The 17,984-nt window shown below is 49.9% G+C and overlaps 1 protein-coding gene across 3 annotated transcripts in view; it reads left to right on the top strand.

Annotated features, from left to right (window-relative positions):
• GALNT6 (polypeptide N-acetylgalactosaminyltransferase 6) overlaps window positions 1–12,842 on the top strand; it is a 41,036-nt gene extending 28,194 nt beyond the window's left edge. For 2 of the 3 annotated variants that reach the window (XM_012450228.2, XM_012450229.2), the window contains exons 7-12: window positions 3,326–3,443; window positions 4,814–5,014; window positions 5,895–6,026; window positions 6,705–6,806; window positions 8,274–8,426; window positions 9,113–9,995. In XM_012450228.2, coding sequence (XP_012305651.2) covers window positions 3,326–3,443; window positions 4,814–5,014; window positions 5,895–6,026; window positions 6,705–6,806; window positions 8,274–8,426; window positions 9,113–9,346 — 940 coding nt within the window. In that variant the 3' untranslated portion in view covers window positions 9,347–9,995. Of the gene's footprint in view, window positions 1–3,325; window positions 3,444–4,813; window positions 5,015–5,894; window positions 6,027–6,704; window positions 6,807–8,273; window positions 8,427–9,112; window positions 9,996–10,015 lie in introns of those variants that run through there. The other variant, XM_012450230.2, reaches the window with a different exon arrangement.
• The last annotated feature ends 5,142 nt before the right edge of the window (window positions 12,843–17,984 follow it).

Genomic DNA, 17,984 nt, shown 5'->3' with positions numbered 1-17,984 from the left:
GCTTGAACCTGGGAGGTGGAAGTTGCAATGAGATGAGATGGCACTATTGCACTCCAGCCTGGCGCTTGGTGACGGAGTGAGATTCTGTCTCAAAAAAAAAAAAAAAAAACCCCGTCTCTACTAAATATACAAAAAATTAGCCGAGCGTGGTGGCGGGCGCCTGTAATCCCAACTACTCAGGAGGCTGAGGCAGGAGAATTGCTTGAATGTGGGAAGCAGAGGTTGCAGTAAGCTGAGATGGCACCATTGCACTCTAGACAAGAGCAAAATTCCATCTCAAAAAAAAAAAAGAAAGAAAGAAAATAGACACGTTTTCTGTAGCGTGAAGTTTGTCACAGATGCCCTGAACTTTGGTGAAGGGCCAGATGAGAAATATTTTGGGCTTTGCCAGCCACGTATTGTTTGCTGCATATTTTTCTTTGTTTTATTTATTTTTTATTTTTTTACAAACATTAAAAAATATAAAAATAATTTTTTGCCCCAGAGGCTTCTAAAAACAGGCAGCAAGGCCAGATTTTGCCCTCAGGCTCTGGTATGCCAGCCCTTGGGCTGTAGTGTAGACAGTTGGAAGCCAGCCCACTGTTTAATGCCCACTGGACTCACCTTCCCCTTTTATACCCACCCTGTCCTCCCCTCTCCACGCTGCCTGTTGATGTTATTGGAGACCATAAGTTTTAGGGTTTTTTGTTTTGGTTTTTTTTTTAGATGGAGTCTTACTCTGTCACCCAGACTAGAGTACAATGGCGTGATCTCAGCTCACTCCAACCTCCGCCTCCCAGGTTCAATCGATTCTCCTGTCTCAGCCTTCTGAGTAGCTGAGACTACAGGTGCATGCCACCACGCCTGCCTAATTTTTGTATTTTTAGTAGAGACGGGGTTTTGCTATGTTGGCCAGGCTGGTCTTGAACTCCTGACCTCAGGTGATCCACCCACCTCGACCTCTCAAAGTGCTGGGATTACAGGTGTGAGCCACCATGCCTGGCCTGTAAGTTTATTAACAGTTGTCTCAGACAAACCAAGTTGAGGAGTGACTTTTAGCATAGCCTGTGGTTTGGGATTATTCGTGCCGTTGTTATCCTAGACTGGCCAGGGTGCTTAAGGGTCAACTGAATATACATCAGGGATGGAGGGAAGCAGAGGTTGGAGATACAGTAGCCAGAGATAAGAGGGAAGGTTTGAAAGGTGGAAAGGATTAGTGCTTCTTCCTCTCCACGTGCCCAGAATCCTAAAAAATGCTGCCCATGCCAGACACAGTGGCCCACACCTGTAATCCTAGCTGGATGAGAGGCTGAGGTAGATTCGGTGGATTTCTTGAGCCCTGGGCAGCATAGCAAGACCCTACCTCTTAAAAAAGAAAAAGAAAAGAAAAAGACACCTGCTCAGAGTCCTAGTAGAAAGGAACTCAGATGAATGCCACAGGGAGAAATCCCCCGGATCCAGAACAGCCAGCCGCTCTGTCTCCATGAGAAGGAGAGAAGGAAAGGAAAAGGCAAAAGAGAAAAAAGAAATTGGAACTTCTCACTGACCCCACGCTTGTTTCATAGATGCCTTTTGTTTGGTGTGCACAGCAGCAGATCCCCACCCCCACCACCAAGCCAGTGACCAAGCACACAGCAGCACAGTCAGAGAGAGGGCACCTGGCCCCCACCCTCACTGACGTCACAGGCTTCGATGTCCAAGGCCCACACGACTGGAAGACAAAGCTCCAGTGTTTGAGGAATGAATCTGCTCCCTGACCCACATGTCCCAGTAGTGCGCATGGCTTGCCGAGGCTCTTCACGTAGCGTCCCCCCAGGAGGACTGCTGACAGTCCCCTCCCGGCCTCCCATCTCAATCCAACCAGAGCCTAAGAGGAGCTGCAGAGGACCCAGGGGACCCTCGGGTAGGCCAGGACAGACAGGGTGTTTACTAGGGTTGCCTGTGGTTGTGAATTTACAGTGAAGCTTCCCATGCAGGGTTTGTCCTCACAGCTAATCCATCAGTGGCTTCTCGGTCTGGGAGACCCTCTCAAAGAACAGGACTCAGGGCCTGTGGAGGAGGAAGCAGGTTGGCTTCCAAGTGCTCCTCTGCAGTTCCAGCACTCCCTGAGCCTCTCAGGGTGCTATTTGGGCTGGTTTAGGACCACTGGGAGAGGCCAGAACCAGTGACAGGAAGCCAGCCTGAGCACGAGGGTTCCCCAGCTGAAATTCCTTCCAGAAAGTGACTGCAGGAGCCAACTTTGGGGAGACAAGAGCAACCACAGGGTAACACCAGGGTCAGGCTCCTGGGTAGTCACCTCAATGGATCAGCCGAATGAACAGTGATGGAGCCCCAGCTGTGTGTAAGGCGCCTGGATAGGTTCTGGGGTTACAGAGGTTTCCGTACCTCTCTGCGTGGTTGTACCACATGAAGCCGCCCACTGAGGGCAGCAAAGCCCTAGCCATGCCAGCCTGGCCCAGACACAGACGCCAACAGCTGATGACTATGCTCCTGGCCCTGTCTCCCCGGCCCCACCCCGGCATTCCATCTCGCTTATACTTACCTAACGCTTAGCCCAGTCCTTCTTAGGAGCAACCTGGTATTGAAATTCTAGGAATTAGATGTTTTTGTCAATTTTTCTTGAGTCCACACTTCCCTGCCTTTGTCTGAAAGCCAGGACTTTTTATAATCTTCTAAATGTTCCCTATAGCCCAAATGGAGCTTGATCTCACCTGACTTCCCACTGTTGCCAGGAGCAACTGGCAACTTCTCCCCAAATCTAAAGTTTCTCATGCAGTATAAATCACCGTGGCTAGGTGCCTACTAAAACTGTGGCTTTATAGTCCCTGAAAGGCCAGGACCCTGAAACAGAATGAAGTCAGCCCAGCTGATAATATTCATTCATTCATGGTTTGAATCCTGCCTATTTTCAAAAACAATTCCACACAGCCTTTGAAAGTTGAGTATCTCCTGGACTCCAGGCACTTTGCTGCCAAAAAGTAATTAATGGTACCTTTAACCTCGGCAACTAGACTGAGCTCTGGGGGACTGGGGTCTTTCTCTATTCTGTGTGTCCACCATGTAGCACAGGATGCAGTGGCCAGGGTTTCGTGCATCCTTGGTTGAATGAATGAATGAGTACCTTTTAGAGGATAATTACATATTTCCTTGGCCTGGTCCTAAAAGGGGAAGAGGACACAGTAAAATCTAAATGATGAGTGAGTTAGTGGACAAGGGGCTGCACGTCCTGAGAAAGAGGAAAGGAGGAGGAGGTGGGTGAGGAGGGGAGTCCACAAACAGCTTTCTCTATCAGGCACTGCTCCTCCTCTCCCATAAGACGCACACGCTTCTCCCTCTGTCTCTCCAGATCCCCGACGTTTGCTGGTGGCCTCTTCTCCATCTCCAAGTCCTACTTTGAGCACATCGGTACCTATGATAATCAGATGGAGATCTGGGGAGGGGAGAACGTGGAAATGTCCTTCCGGGTGAGAGTGAAGAGGGCTTCGGGGAAAACCACAACATCCCAGGGGACAGCTTGAGAAGCGTCTCTCAGGCAGCGGTGGCATCAGAGCTATCCCATCTGGAACTGAACTGGAAAGGGGGCTACTTCCCGACGTGGCTCTACCTCTTTTCTGCTCCCCTCCCTGTCTATGGCAGTAGGGCTTGGGCAATCAGCTTGGACAGCTCAAAACAAATTACTGGACACAACTTCTCAGAGGGAAGGAATAATAGGGGTAATGAGGACGGGACATCTGGGGACTAGGGATTCTTTCACAATGTCTGTGGGAAAAGGGTTAGGGTGAAGATGGAAACAGGTCAGTATGTTCACAACTAGGGCAAGAAAAAAAGAAACTTCTCAGTTATCAGTCATCATCCTTTTTCTGGAAAAATCAGGCTCCCTTTCCCAGTTCAAAGGACACATGCCCTGGTAACTTTTGAAGTTTCCCTACCTATGCTCAACAAGCCCTTCATAACGGTCAGAGAAGATGGTGGCCCCAACTCTGGTGGACCCCAGAAGTCTGAGATATTACAGGAATTATGCAAATCAGGATTAGGTCAGGAAGAAAGGATTGCCTCTCCATGAAACCTACGCCAATCCCCACGCTGTGGAAAAGTAGTAAGCAGATGAGCTCATTTATGAAGTCACTTCTCACAGTGCCTGAGGTGTATTAAAGCACATAATTGATGCCTACTGTTACTGAAACGATGATGTATTTCTGTTGCTAACAACATAGCTTCCCATCTAAACCCAAGAGAAGAAATCAGTGGGAGAGATGTCTTCAGCCAACCCACCAGCATAGAGAGGGGTCACCTGCCAGTCACCCCAACTCCCAGTAGCGCAATCCTAGGGTCCTCAGTGAGCCTGTGACCTCCGTTCACTCTGCTAGGCAGCCAGTGTGCTTAGGGCCCAGGTGGCCACCACTGGCCATCTAGCAGCCGATTATCCTTGCTATTAACACTCTGATGCTCTGGTTTGAGAGAGCTTGAGTTTCCAGTAACACCTGAGCAGGCTGATAGACTCACATTTCTGGGTCAAAGAGCCAAGTGATCAGAGCGCAGAGTAGGTATACAGGCACAGGTGACAAAAATTAACCAGCAGGCTTTTCCCTAAAGTGGGCTCTGATAAACATAGGACCCAGCAGTCTCCCTTTGCTCAAGTCAGAGTGAGTCATCAGAAAGCCTGGGATTGTGTAGTCATGGCCTAGGAAGAAGCCTGGTCAGTGTCCTTTTTTCCAGGGAGAGAGAGCAAGTCCTTGAACGTGGGGTCCAGTGTCCTGGAAATAGAATCAAGCTGCTTGGAGGGAGACTGTCCCACCCAGCCCGCTGAAGGCCTCATCCTGTCTCCTTTCATCAGGTGTGGCAGTGTGGGGGCCAGCTGGAGATCATCCCCTGCTCTGTTGTAGGCCATGTGTTCCGGACCAAGAGCCCCCACACCTTCCCCAAGGGCACCAATGTCATTGCTCGAAATCAAGTGCGCCTGGCAGAGGTCTGGATGGACAGCTACAAGAAGATTTTCTATAGGAGAAATCTGCAGGCAGCAAAGATGGCCCAAGAGGTGAGAGGAAATGGTTCTTGGACAGGTTTAGATGACCTCTCTGAGGTCATCTCAGAGGTCTGGGTCATTAGGCCCAAACCCTGTTCATGGGTCTAATGGCTGAGGCCCACGCCATCTCTACCATCTGCTATAAGGCGCCTCCCTTCATCCTCAGGGCCATGTGAGCTAGAGCCCAGGAGAAGGCCACAGGGCACAAAGGTTTCAAAAGCTAGAGAATGTTGTCCCTACATATAGAGTCTCTGCATCCTTTAGGGGAAGGGAGGGAAAAGAGATTTGAGGGAGCCATTCCTCTTACAGGATAAATGGCTCTGAGAGCTTGGGCACTGGGGAATGGGACATAATTGTCTGCGGAGTCACAGGAGATGGACTGATAAGCAGGGGACCCCAAAGCTAAGGTAGGGTTGGGATTGGATGTGAGGCTGGGCCAGTAACTTCTATAGGTCCTGAGGGCGAATGAGCATGAGAGACAGTAGCCCCAGGTGCTCCATGCTGTCTGCGCTACTTCAGCCCAGACAGGAAAATCAAAGACTGGTGGAACTGGCCGGGCGCGGTGACTCGAGCCTGTAATCCCAGCACTTTGGGAGGCAAAGACAGGTGAGTCACCTGGGGTCAGGAGTGCGAGATCAGCCTGACCAACGTGGTGAAACCCTGTCTCTACTAAAAATACAAAAATTAGCCAAGTGTGGCGGTGGGTGCCTGTAATCCCAGCTACTAGGGAGGCTGAGGCAGGAGAATCGCTTGAACCCAGGAGGGGAAGGTTGCAGTGAGCCGAGATCACGCCACTGCACTCCAGCCTGGGTAACAAGGTGAGACTCTGTCTCAAAAAAAAATACAGAAAGACTAGTGGAACTGATCCTTAGGGGGCTGGCTTGGTTGACAGAAATCCTTCGGTGACATTTCGGAACGACTGCAGCTGAGGGAACAACTGCACTGTCACAACTTTTCCTGGTACCTGCACAATGTCTACCCAGAGATGTTTGTTCCTGACCTGACGCCCACCTTCTATGGTGCCGTAAGTCCTGAGAACCAACCTGTCTGCCCATCACCACAGCACCCCTTGGAGAAGTTCACGACCACTGACCCCATGAACGGATGACAAACAAGAACTGACTTTTACCCTGCACCCTCCTTTATCCAGGAGGAGGACTGAGAGGCCATGTTGGGGCTTCTAGAGATAGCAAAAAACCTTATAAAGGGGAAAAACACCCACAAGCAGTGGTCATGAAACATTAGCATGCGTTAGAATTACCAGGGAGGTGCAGTAAAACCCTAGGGCCCATCCCCAAAGTTCCTGATTCAGAAGGACTTGGGGGAGATCTGAAAACCTGCATTTCTCACAAGTCTCCAGGTGAGGCTGCTGGTCCAGGGCCCACACTTTGAGAACCACTGCTTATAAGGAAACTCCCGCATGCTAAGGGCTTCTTCCAGGAACCTGGCATCCTGGGAGATTCCCCGCTTGCCCCACAGAGGTGTCCAGTCCTGCCCTTTCCAGCCTCGGGCTCTGCAGCTCACTTTGCTGTTAGCTCCAGGCATGTGGATTAATGCAGAGGAGAGAAATGACAGAGGGGAAATCCACCCATGCAAATTTGTTACAGTTGACTGGAATTAGTTCCAGTGGGGCCCCATACCACAAATGAGGAACCCTCTGACTGTGCCATCCTGCTTCCCCTCTCTGCTCACCCTTCTGCAGATCAAGAACCTCGGTACCAACCAATGCCTAGATGTGGGTGAGAACAACCGCGGGGGGAAGCCCCTTATCATGTACTCCTGCCACGGCCTTGGTGGCAACCAGGTATGCAGCCCACCCATCTCCAGAGCATCTCCTCTCTTCACTGGCTCCCTTTCTCTACCCTCAAGAGTCCTTTCCTGAGGACTTGTGGGAAAGAGGTACCATCCCTGCCCTCAGGAAGCTTCCAGTCAGAGGAGAAGGCATAACACACACAAGGTCTGAAGAAGGGACGTCCAGAGAGAATGAGGCATCGGTGCTGGGTGTGAGAAGGGGATGGGAGGGAGGGTTGCTCATCAGAGGAGGCTTGCTGGAGGAGGCCAGCCGCCGGGGTACATTTAGGGGTGAGGATCGAAAATGTTTGAGCACACCCCATCACCTATGCTCAACTTCTATCTTCAATGCATCCTCTGCCCAGAAGCTACCACTCTGATCCTACCACATCGCAGTGCCCCCAAAACAACCACCTAGTGACATCTCAGTTACCTGGCACCCTGGAAACTTACCCCATGCCCCAGCACTTCCCTGAGGCATAACTAGCAACTTCCTCATCCCCTACCCCTCAATCTACACAGAATGCCAGCATCTAGTAAGTGAGAGGCACTAAAAACCGCCGGAGCAGGGAAAGGAGTGGTGTGGGATGCTGAACAAGCCCGCTGGTGTATGCAGGTGAAGACAGTCATTCTAGAGCAGTTTCCTGTACCACTGGCCTGCAAGATGATTTCTGGTGGTGCGTTGGAGAACATTTTTTATTTTAATAGTAATTTCGTAGCAAAAATAGTACAAGCATATCACATGATTTCACAGATGTTACTTAAAATGAGTCTAAGTTAAATTTAATTTTAATCTAATTTAAAGGAAATGTGATCAGGCACGGTGGCTCACACTTGTAATCCCAACACTTTGGGAGGTTGAGGAGGGTGGATCACTTGAGCCTAGGAGTTTGAGACCTGCCTGGGTAACACAAGACACTCCATCTCTATAAAAAAATTTTTTTTTAGATTAGCTGGGTGTGGTGCCACACACCTGCAGTCTCAGCTACTCAGGAAGCTGATGTGGGAGGATTGCTTGAACAAAGGAATTCGAGGTTGCAGTGAGCTATGATCATGCCGCTGCACTCTAGCCTAAGCAACAGAGCAAGACCCTCTCTCAAAAAAAAAAAAAAAAGAAAGAAAGAAAGAAAATATATTAGTCAGGTACAGTGGCTCACACCTGTAATCCTAGCACTTTGGGAGGCCAAGGTGGGAAGATCACTTGAGTGCAGGAGTTCGAGACCAGCCTGGGCAACATTGCAAGACCCCATCTCATAAAAAAGAAATATATATATATATATATATATATAAAAGCTATTATTCCAGTATAACCCTGATATGGTAACAATCCTGAAGGCAGCACATAAATGAGTCAAGTCTTAGCATGGCCTCACATTTACTCTCCTCCCCAGGAGACCATGCATGGTTGACAGCTCAGGGCAGGTGGTGTTGCAAGGTTGGGGCCAAACTCTCCACTTGCTTCTCTTGTCTTGATTTCCAGTACTTTGAGTACACGACTCAGAGGGACCTTCGTCACAACATCGCAAAGCAGCTGTGTCTACATGCCAGCAAGGGTGCTCTGGGCCTGAGGAACTGTCACTTCACTGGCAAGAATAGCCAGGTTCCCAAGGACGAGGAATGGGAATTGACCCAGGTGAGTCGGTGTCCATAAAGCTCAGAATCAAGAACTTGAGGCCGGGCGTGGTGGGTCACGCCTATAATCCCAGCACTTTGGGAGGCCGAGGCAGGCGGATCACGAGGTCAGGAGTTTGAGAACAGCCTAGCCAACATGGTGAAACCCTGTCTCTACTAATAATACAAAAATTAGTTGGGTATGGGGTTGTGCACCTGTATTCCCAGCTATTCGGGAGGCTGAGGTAGGAGAATTGCCTGAACCTGGGAGGCGGAGGTTGCAGTGAGCCAGTCCCGCCACTGCACTCCAGCTTGAGTGACAGCAAGACAGGGGTTAAAAAAAAAAAAGAAAAAAAGAACTTGAGGCCATATTGGCCCCTCTGTATTTTCTTCCTGAGACGCGATGGGGTAGAGTAGAGCAATGTATAAGGTAGGTGAGTGTGGGCATGGCCACAGGCAGGGTTCTTGGGGCTTAAAGGGTATGTGGTGATGACTAATGTAAAGATGGGGTCAGAGGTTATGGTTCGTGGTTAGCTCTGCCATGGCTCAAGCATTTTTAGGCTGAACCCAATTAGATGAAGGTGAAGAGTCATTCATGGTTCCTGTTTGTCCTCTGTGTCCCAGACTCAAAGCTAGGCACTTACATACCTGGGTCTGATTGATGTTTCAGAGGCTCTTTCCAAACAGGAAGTGTCCCCATTTCTGCAGATAAGCTGGAGCCGGAGGAAGCCTAGCATGTCTGTGTCCGGGCCAAGACCCATCACTAATAAATGGCAGACCTGGGATTCAGCCCCAGATGGATCTGACTTGAAAGCACGGGCTCTTTCCGTTAAACCGCACTGCTCTGGGATATGCCATGCAATCGCCACCATGCTGAGCTCAACCCTAGTGAGCCTCCCTACTCCACCCCAGTCTAGGAAAGAGGAACCTGGCCGGGCGTAGTGGCTCACACTTTAATCCCAGCACTTTGGGAGGCCGAGGTGGGTGAATCACAAGGTCAAGAGATCAAGACTGTCCTGGCAAACATGGTGAAACCCCATCTCTACTAAAAATACAAAAATTAGCTGGGCATGGTGGCGTGCGCCTGTAATCCCAGCTACTTGGGAGGCTGAGGCAGGAGAATCACTTGAACTCGAGAGGTGGGGGTTGCAGTGAGCCAAGATCACCACTGCACACCAGCCTGGTGACAGAGCGAGACTCCGTCTCAAAAAAAAAAAGGAAAGAGAACCCTAACCTTGAGGCTGCAGGGAAGGGAGCAGTCTAAACATAATCCAAGGCAGAACACTGGAGGTGGAGCAGTGGCCCTGGGTCTTTGAGCTTGGCCATCTCTCAGCAGGGGGGTGCCTGAAAGCATTGTTTTCTCAGCCCATGGTCTTGTCTTTCACCATTTTCTCCACTGAGGCTGAAGCTGGGGATGGGGATTTGGCACCAGATAGAGGTGGGAATTCAGGAATTCATCTCATGAGATGGCAAGAAAGAAATAGGGAAGTGTCCTCTTTTTGCTTTGTGGGGTTCCCTTGGCCTTTCATCAATTGCACCCCCTTACATTGTCCCCGGTAGCATTGTTAGAGTCTGTGGCCCAGATTGACCCTTTGCTCTGTCATCTTTTAGGATCAGCTCATCAGGAACTCAGGATCTGGTACCTGCCTGACATCCCAGGACAAAAAGCCAGCCATGGCCCCCTGCAATCCCAGGGACCCCCATCAGTTGTGGCTCTTTGTCTAGGACCCAGATCATCCCCAGAAAGAGCCCCCACAAGCCCCTCAGGAAACAGGATTGCTGATGTCTGGGAACCTGATCACCAGCTTCTCTGGAGGCCTTAAAGATGGACTTCTAAGCCCACTGAGTGGCGAGGCAGGACCTTCCTACTCCTTGCAACAACACTGGGCCCATTTTCTTTCCTTCACACCGACAGAAGAGACCATTAGGACATATATTTAGCCCAGGGTTTTCCTTCTGTCCTAGAAACAGAGGCTTCCAAAGCAGGGAAGGCAACTGGAGGAGGGTCCAGGGCAGCAATGCTGAGCTCAAGAAACGTACTTCAGGCTGGGCACGGTGGCTCACACCAGAAATCCTAGCACTTTGTGAAGACAAGGTGAGAGAATGGCTTGAGCAACATAGTGAGGACCCCATCGCTACCCACCCCCCAAAAAAACAGCTGGGCATGGTGGCTTATGCCTGTTGTCCCTGCTACTCAGGAGGCTGAGGTGGGAGGATTGCTTGAACCCGGGAGGTTGAAGCTGCAGTGAGTCTTGATCATGTCACTGCACTCCGGCCTGGGCAACAGGTGAGACTCTGTCTCAAAAAAAAAAAAAAAAAAAATGGAAAAATACTTCTGCAGCCATGTCCCAATTCCTTGATCATCCAGAGTACCTGCAGAGTCCAGTGAAGTGGTATATTCTGGCCAGGCACGGTGGCTCATACCTGTAATCCTAGTTCTTTGGGAGGCCCAGGTGGGCGGATCACCTGAGGTCAGGAGTTTGAGACCAGCGTGGACTACATGGTGAAGCTCTGTGTCTACTAAAAATACAAAAAGTAGCTGGGTGTGGTGGCAGGTACCTGTAATCCCAGCTACTTGGGAGGCTGAGGCAGAAGAATTGCTTGAACTCGGGAGCAGAGGTTCCAGTGAGCCAAGACCACGCCATTGCACTCCAGTCTGGGCAACAAGAGCAAAACTCCATCTCAAAAAAAAAAAAGTATATTCTAACAGACAGATTAGAAGTCTAAGTGAGCCTCCCTTGCTAATATTACCTGATGTTTATAGAACTGTTTACAGATAGCTCTCTGACAGGTGTCCTTTATCTTACTTTATCTGTACAATAATCTGTGAGAAAGACAGGACAGAAACCAGTGTGCCCATTTTACAGATAAGAAAACTGAGACACAGAGAGGTAAAGGGGCTTGTCTGTAGTCTCATAGCTAGCAGATGGCTGGAGCCAAGACAGGCTCGCTCTTCAGCACTGAGCCAGGGCTCCTTCCACTGTACCACAAGAACACTAGACCACTTACCACCAGCCTTTCCGTTCCCTCTTCCTCCATTCTGATCATTTCTAGCTGGGTGGCCTCCATAGAGCCTAGAAAAACAGAGCCAGGGCTGGGCACGGTGGCTCACACCTGTAATCCCAGCACTTTGGGAAGCGGAGGCAGGCAGATCACCTGAGGTTGGGCAAGACCAGCCTGGCCAACATGGTGAAACCCCATATCTACTAAAAATATAAAAATTAGCCTGGTGTGTTGGCGCATGCCCGTAATCCCAGCTACTCGGGAGGCTGAGGCAGGAGAATTGCTTGAACCCAAGAGGCAGAGGTTGCAGTGAGCCAAAATGGCACCACTGCACTCCAGCCTGGGCAACAAGAGCGAAACCCTGTCTCCAAAAAGAAAAAGAAAAACAGAGCCAGGTAGCCATTGTGGAGAGAGCACACTTAGGACTCCTGGGATGTTAATGTTAAAAGAAAGCTCCTGGAGCCGGTGATTCTCAAGTTTATCCAGACCCTTTTTTTCAAAGCCCTACGTAAAAGGTAGATAAAAAGCAAAGTAGTGTGAGTGAAATTGGGAGAGGGACAGGCAGTGCCTCCCACCCCTAACTTCTAAAGGTCTGGAAGCACAACGTGAAAATCGTGTAGCCCAACCCTATCATTTTCATATTCTGAAACTGAGTCCAGATAAGTGAATCTGTCCAAGGTCACCCAGCAAGGTGTCAGCAGCCCTGAGAGTAAGGACTCCGATAAGGCTCAGGAGGGTCTTAGAAAGCCTGAGGCGGCAGGAAGAGTGTGCAGAGTTCAGTGTGCCTGGAAGGCTGATCCACTGCTGGGCCCACGTGAAGCCCCGATGGGGAGCAGACCCCACTGCATATGGCTCTTTTGCTGCAAGAAGAGTCTGTCTGCGCAGAGGATGAAAATTCCATCCGGGAAGGCTTCTTTTGACTTTCAATAGCAGGCTGTCGCCACATGAGGGTGCTATGGGACCACAGCTGCCTCTTGTTCCCACACAACTCAATCCTGCAGGAGCCCTCCCAAGTCCCTGAGAGCCTTCTGGACCCTATACAGGAGACATTCTTGGGTAGGCCAGCCAAAAGGAAAGGAGAGAGTGGCCAGGGTACGACCTGGAGTAGGGAAGGGGAAAAGTTCCCGGAAAGAGAAGAGAGTTGGACGAGCAGTATCGGAGGAAATAAAGGTTTTCTGGCATTGCTAAAGGAAACTGGTGTTGTGTTCCTCTTGCCTGTGTTGTCCCTTAGCTGAATCTGTTGATTTGGGCTATGAAGAACCACACACATCTGAAAAGTTCGATTACAGCCATTGTCCCGTGTCCCCAAACATTCTCTGGCCCTAAATCTAGCCTGTGTATTGTGTCGAGCACGTGGAGACGTGAGGCATGAGACTAGGTCCTCTCCCCGTGGAACTCACGCTAAACGCAGGAAAATCACGGCAAGCGTAGAGATGCTCCAAGAGGTGCTGGATGAGTTAGAAGGAGCAATTCCTTCCACTGAGGGAAGCAGGTAAGTCCTCATAAAGATGGCTGTGTTTGACCTAAGACCTCAGAGGATGAGTCTTCAGATGGGAAGGGCTCAATAAGCAGAGATGTCACACAGGCAGCAGCCCAGCAGGAGCAAAGCCACAGAGGACATGTAGCCACAGTGGGTCTGAGTGAGGGAGCAATGGGTGCAGAAGCTGGAAGATCAGGGCTACATCATGAATTTCAGGAGCCCTAGGCACTCTGGCCTTCACAGCTCTTGATCCATTAGAAAAAAAATTAATTTTGGGCTGGGTGTGGTGGCTCATGCCTGTAATCCCAGCACTTTGGGAGGCCGAGGAAGGCAGATCATGAGGTCAGGAGTTTGAGGCCAGCCTGGCCAACATGGTGAAACCCTGTCTCTACTAAAAATACAAAAATTAGCTGGGCATGGTGATGGACACCTGTAGTCCCAGCTACTTGGGAGGCTGATGCAGGAGAATTGCTTGAACCCGGGAGGCGGAGGTTGCAGTGAGCCAAGATTGCACCATTGCACTCCAGCCTGGGCAACAGGGCAAGACTTGGTCTCAAAAAAAGAAAAAAATTAATTTTATAACTATGTTGGTATAAAGATGAATGTAATCCAGGCTGATTATATTTACTTTATATCTTCTGGTTTTAAAATAAGCTAAGACATTTCTGTGGGTCCTGGGCACTGCAGCTACTATGCCTTCTGGGTAACTCAGCCCCGTAGAAGAGTTGGTTGGGGCCTAATTGAGAAAGGCTCTGGTAGGTCTGGTAACCCACAGGGAGTCATGGACCCTAACCCCAGCCTTATTCTTGGTTGCATTAAACATCCAGCATGGATCCCAGTATCCCTCATTGTCTGTGGTATCACCCAACAGCTCCCCAGCCCAGTCATATGATGTAGCCCAACCAAGGTGCCCAGCTGTGCCAAGAAGGTTCCACCTACCCCCAAATAGCATAGCACTTCCCAGGTGCAGTCAGCCAGGAGTTACTCCCAGGGAGTGGGAGATGCAGCAGGAGGGAGACACAGGCTGTGCCTAGAGAGTAGGTCTGGGACTAGGGAAGGGAGGTGGTAGAGAAGAGGGAGAGGGCACTGACGGGAGTGGTGGGTGGTGGTGGGAAGGCTCGACCGGGAACCAGTGGCTCATCCCTGTAATCCCAGCACTTTGAAGTGGCCAAGGCAGGCAGATCACTTGAGGTCAGGAGTTTGAGACCAGCCTGGCCAACATGGTAAACCCAGTCTCTACTAAAAATACAAAAATTAGCCAGGAATGGTGGCAGGCGCCTGTAATCCCAGATACTGAAGAGACTGAGGCACAGGAATCGTTTGAGCCTGGGAGGCGGAGGTTGCAGTGAGCTGAGATTGTGTTCCAGCCTGGGCGACAGAGCCAGAGCAAGACTCTGTCTCAAAAAACAAACAAGAAACTAGCTTCATGGCCTTCCCCTTAGTCAAGCCTAGCCTGGCCCTAACAATACCTGTATTCTTCCTTACCACCCACCCCTCTGACCACTCTCAGCTGACCTGAGGCCCCTACCTTTTAAAACCCTGCCGCCAGCCCTGTGCTGCTATCTCCTGGTTCCAGGAGCCTCTCACTCTAGGATTAAAGGGCTGGGCCCCTCTGGGGATCTGTTTCCCATGGGAAGAGTATTGGGGCCATTTCCAAAAATAGCTGTATGTTCCAGAATTTATTCTTATTTTTAATTACAAAAGTAATACTGTGCCAGCCTGGCCAACATGTCAAAATCCCGTCTCTACTAAAAATACAAAAATTAGCTGGGTGTGGTGGCATGTGCCTGTAATCCCAGCTACTCAGGAGGCTGAGGCAGGAGAATCATTTGAACCCAGGAGGCAGAGGTTGCAGTGAGTCCAGATCATGCCACTGCACTCCTGCCTGGGTGACAGAGTAAGACTCCATTTTTTTTTAAAGTAATGCCATGGAGAAAAGTCAAATGATATAGAAAAGTGAGGTTTAAAAAAGTGAAATTTGTCTTTCTCTATTGCAGTTAAAAAGAAAAAAAAAATGAAATTTGCTACTCAGGAGGCTGAGGTAGGAGGATCGCTGGAGCCCAGAAGGTTGAGGCTGCAGTAAGTTGTGATCATGCCACTGCATACCAACCTGGGCGACAGAGAGAGACTGTGTCTAAAAAAAATAATAAATCTGCATAGTATTCTATAGCAGGGTTAAACCCAATTTATTCAGCCTTCCTCTGTTAATGAATACTTAGGTTTTTTCCAATTTTGCAACAAGCTTTGTGACAAAACTATACTATAACCCACCACCTTGAACATTTATTTTTGTGCCTGTTTTTTTTTTTTTTTTTTTTTTTTTTTCAGGCTGGATCTTGTTCTGTCACCTAGGCTGGAGTGCAGTGACACAATCATGGCTCACTGCAACCTTGACCTCCCATGCTCAAGGGATCCTCCCACCTCAGCCTCCCAAGTAATGGGACTACAGGCATGTGCCACCATGCCTGGCTAATTTTTTCATGTTTTTTAGGGACAGGTCTCATTATGTTGCCCAGGCTGGTATCAAACTTCTGGCCTCAAGCAGTCCTCCTGCCTTGGCCTCCCAAAGTGCTGGGATTACAGACGAGAGCCACCATACCTGACCAGTGTTTACTTCAAAAGAATTTATTCCTAGAATCAGAGCAGTGCCAGAAAAAATGCAGTGCCTCAAAATTTAAGCCATTGTCTGGCTGGGTGCAGTGGCTCACACCTGTAATCCCAGCACTTTGGGAGGCCAAAGTGGATCGATCACTTGAGTGCAGGAGTTCGAAACTAGCCTGGGCAACATGATGAAACCTCATCTCTACAAAAAATTAAAAAATTAGCTGGGCATGGTGGCTGGCACCAGTAGTCCCCGCTACTTGAGGGGCTGAGGCAGGAGGATTGCTTGAGCCCAGGAGGCAGAGACTGCAGTAAGCTGAGATAATGCCACTGCATCCCAGCATAGGCAACAGAATGAGACCCTGTCTCAAAAAAAAAAAGGAAAAAAAAATTTAAGGCATTGTCTATGCCTAACTCTAAGACTAAGAATTTTTTTTTTTTTAGATGGAGTCTTGCTCTGTTGCCCAGGCTGGAGTGCAGTGGCACAATCTGGGCTCACTGCAACCTCCACCTTCTGTGTTCAAGCGATTCTACTGCCTCAGCCTCCCAAGTAGCTGGGTTTACAGGCACGCACCACCATCCCTGGCTAATTTTTGTATTTTTAGTAGAGACAGGATTTCACCATGTTGGTCAGGCTAGTCTGGAACTCCTGACAGGTGATCCACCCACCTCTGCCTCCCAAAGTGCTGGGATTACAGGCGTGAGTCACCGCACCCGGCCCTAAGAGTAAGAATTTAAAGAGTCTGACTAGATGGGAGATTAGGCCCCAGTTATGAGGCCCTTAACTTCAGTCCTAGAGTTTGGTTTTTAAGAAAATACAGATTGAGCTTCTCTGGGCTAGGCCAAGGGTATAGAACTGGATCTGAAATTGGCCCTGCTGGGTTTTTTTTTGTTTGTTTTTGTTTTTGTTTTGAGACAGAGTCTCACTCTTGTTGCCCAAACTGGAGTGCAATGGTCCAATCTTGGCTTACCACGACCTCCCCCTCCCGGGGTCTAGTGATTGTCCTGCCTCAGCTCTCAAGTAGCTGGGATTACAGGCATGTACCACCACACCTGGCTAATTTTGTATTTTTAGTGGAGACGGGATTTCACCATGTTGGTCAGGCTGGTCTCAAACTCCCGACCTCAGATGATCCGCCTGCCTCAGCCTCTCAAACTGCTGGGATTACAGGCATGAGAGCCACCGCTCCTGGCAGCCCTGCTGTTAAAGGTTCACCACTTTGGAGTATGTGATGTCAAGATGTAACCTTCAGGAGGCTCTCAAGCCTCCTCTTGGACTCCTTATCCTGGGGCTAGAGGCCAGAGGAAGCAGGGAAGTGGGAGGAGAATAAGAAAAGAGACCTTGGGCTCCCTGGCACGGTTCAGCCCTCTTCCCTGAGGTCCACTTTGTGCCAGAATGCTGGAGGGTGGGCCAGAGAGCAAGCCCTTCAGGTTATCTGAGCATCAAAGTGCAACTCCCCTGAACAGCTCAAGACCCTGAAAAGTGACTGTGTAGATTCCTTCAAACAGCCTTTTCCAGGCCTCTCCCGCCCATGTAGCCATGAAGCTTGGATTCGGGAGTGTTTAGGCAACAAAGCCCCGGGTGAGCAGGTGATTGTCCTGCTTCTGTCTAGGTTCCCGGCTTCTCCCTGCCTAATTCCAAACCCTGTGCTTTGCTACCATCACAGCTGCACCCACAGTCCTCTGCTCTGGAGCCTGCAGTGGTTCTGATCACTTTGTGGCCAACCCAAGGGTCCTCTGCCCACCTCAAGGCACACTGAGACTCCTTTCTCTTTCCTCTACGGGCTATGAGGGACAGAGCCTTCATCTCTTTCAGGAATCTTGGCTCCTCACCTCCTGCTCCCTCTGCCCTCCACCCTCCATCTAACCTCATAGCCCTCAGACAGTCTTCATATCCCGAGGACCCCCTCCTCTACCCTGCCCCACATTCTCCTCTGGGAGCCCCTTCTTGGCTCTCCATCAAGAGGGCCCAAACCTGTTTCTCAGTATTTTCCTCCTCCAGATTCTCTCCACCGCATCTGCTTGGCTTTTGTGTCTGCGTTTACACGTGTATCTGCATGCTGGGGGCATGTGCCTTCTCCCTCTTTGGGCAGAAAGAGTTGCTATGTCTTCCTTGCCCTTGCTAACCACTCCCCGCTCCTCCACCGTCCCCCTGGCCTCCAGCTGCTAGTGCACAGGGCAAGTCTCTGCATTTACAGTGCCACTGAGGACAATGAGGCAGTGACGGGGGATGAGGGGTGCCCCCTTAGGGAAGAACCAGCCCTGAAAAAGAGTTTGTTGGATACTTTTCAATTAAAAGCAGATGATTAATTCAGCTCTGGCCTTGTTCTGTCTTTGAACAATGGATAAATTAGTTTACTTGAAAAGAAATATTTTCATTTGTATTTCCATGTCACCTGTGACTTTCCCTGCCTTCCACCCTCAGCTCTGCCAGTTGGCAAGAAGAAGGTCGGCAAAGCTGCTGATAAGAGGAGTATAAAGAGGGCTTAGTCCATG

The sequence above is a fragment of the Aotus nancymaae genome, unplaced genomic scaffold, assembly GCF_030222135.1.
Source record: "Aotus nancymaae isolate 86718 unplaced genomic scaffold, 86718_ANA_hifiasm-v0.15.2.pri h1tg000016l, whole genome shotgun sequence".
In the NCBI taxonomy this organism is placed as follows: Eukaryota; Metazoa; Chordata; class Mammalia; order Primates; family Aotidae; genus Aotus; species Aotus nancymaae.
Note: the sequence above shows the minus strand (reverse complement) of the source record. Positions and strands in the feature narration are given on the sequence as shown.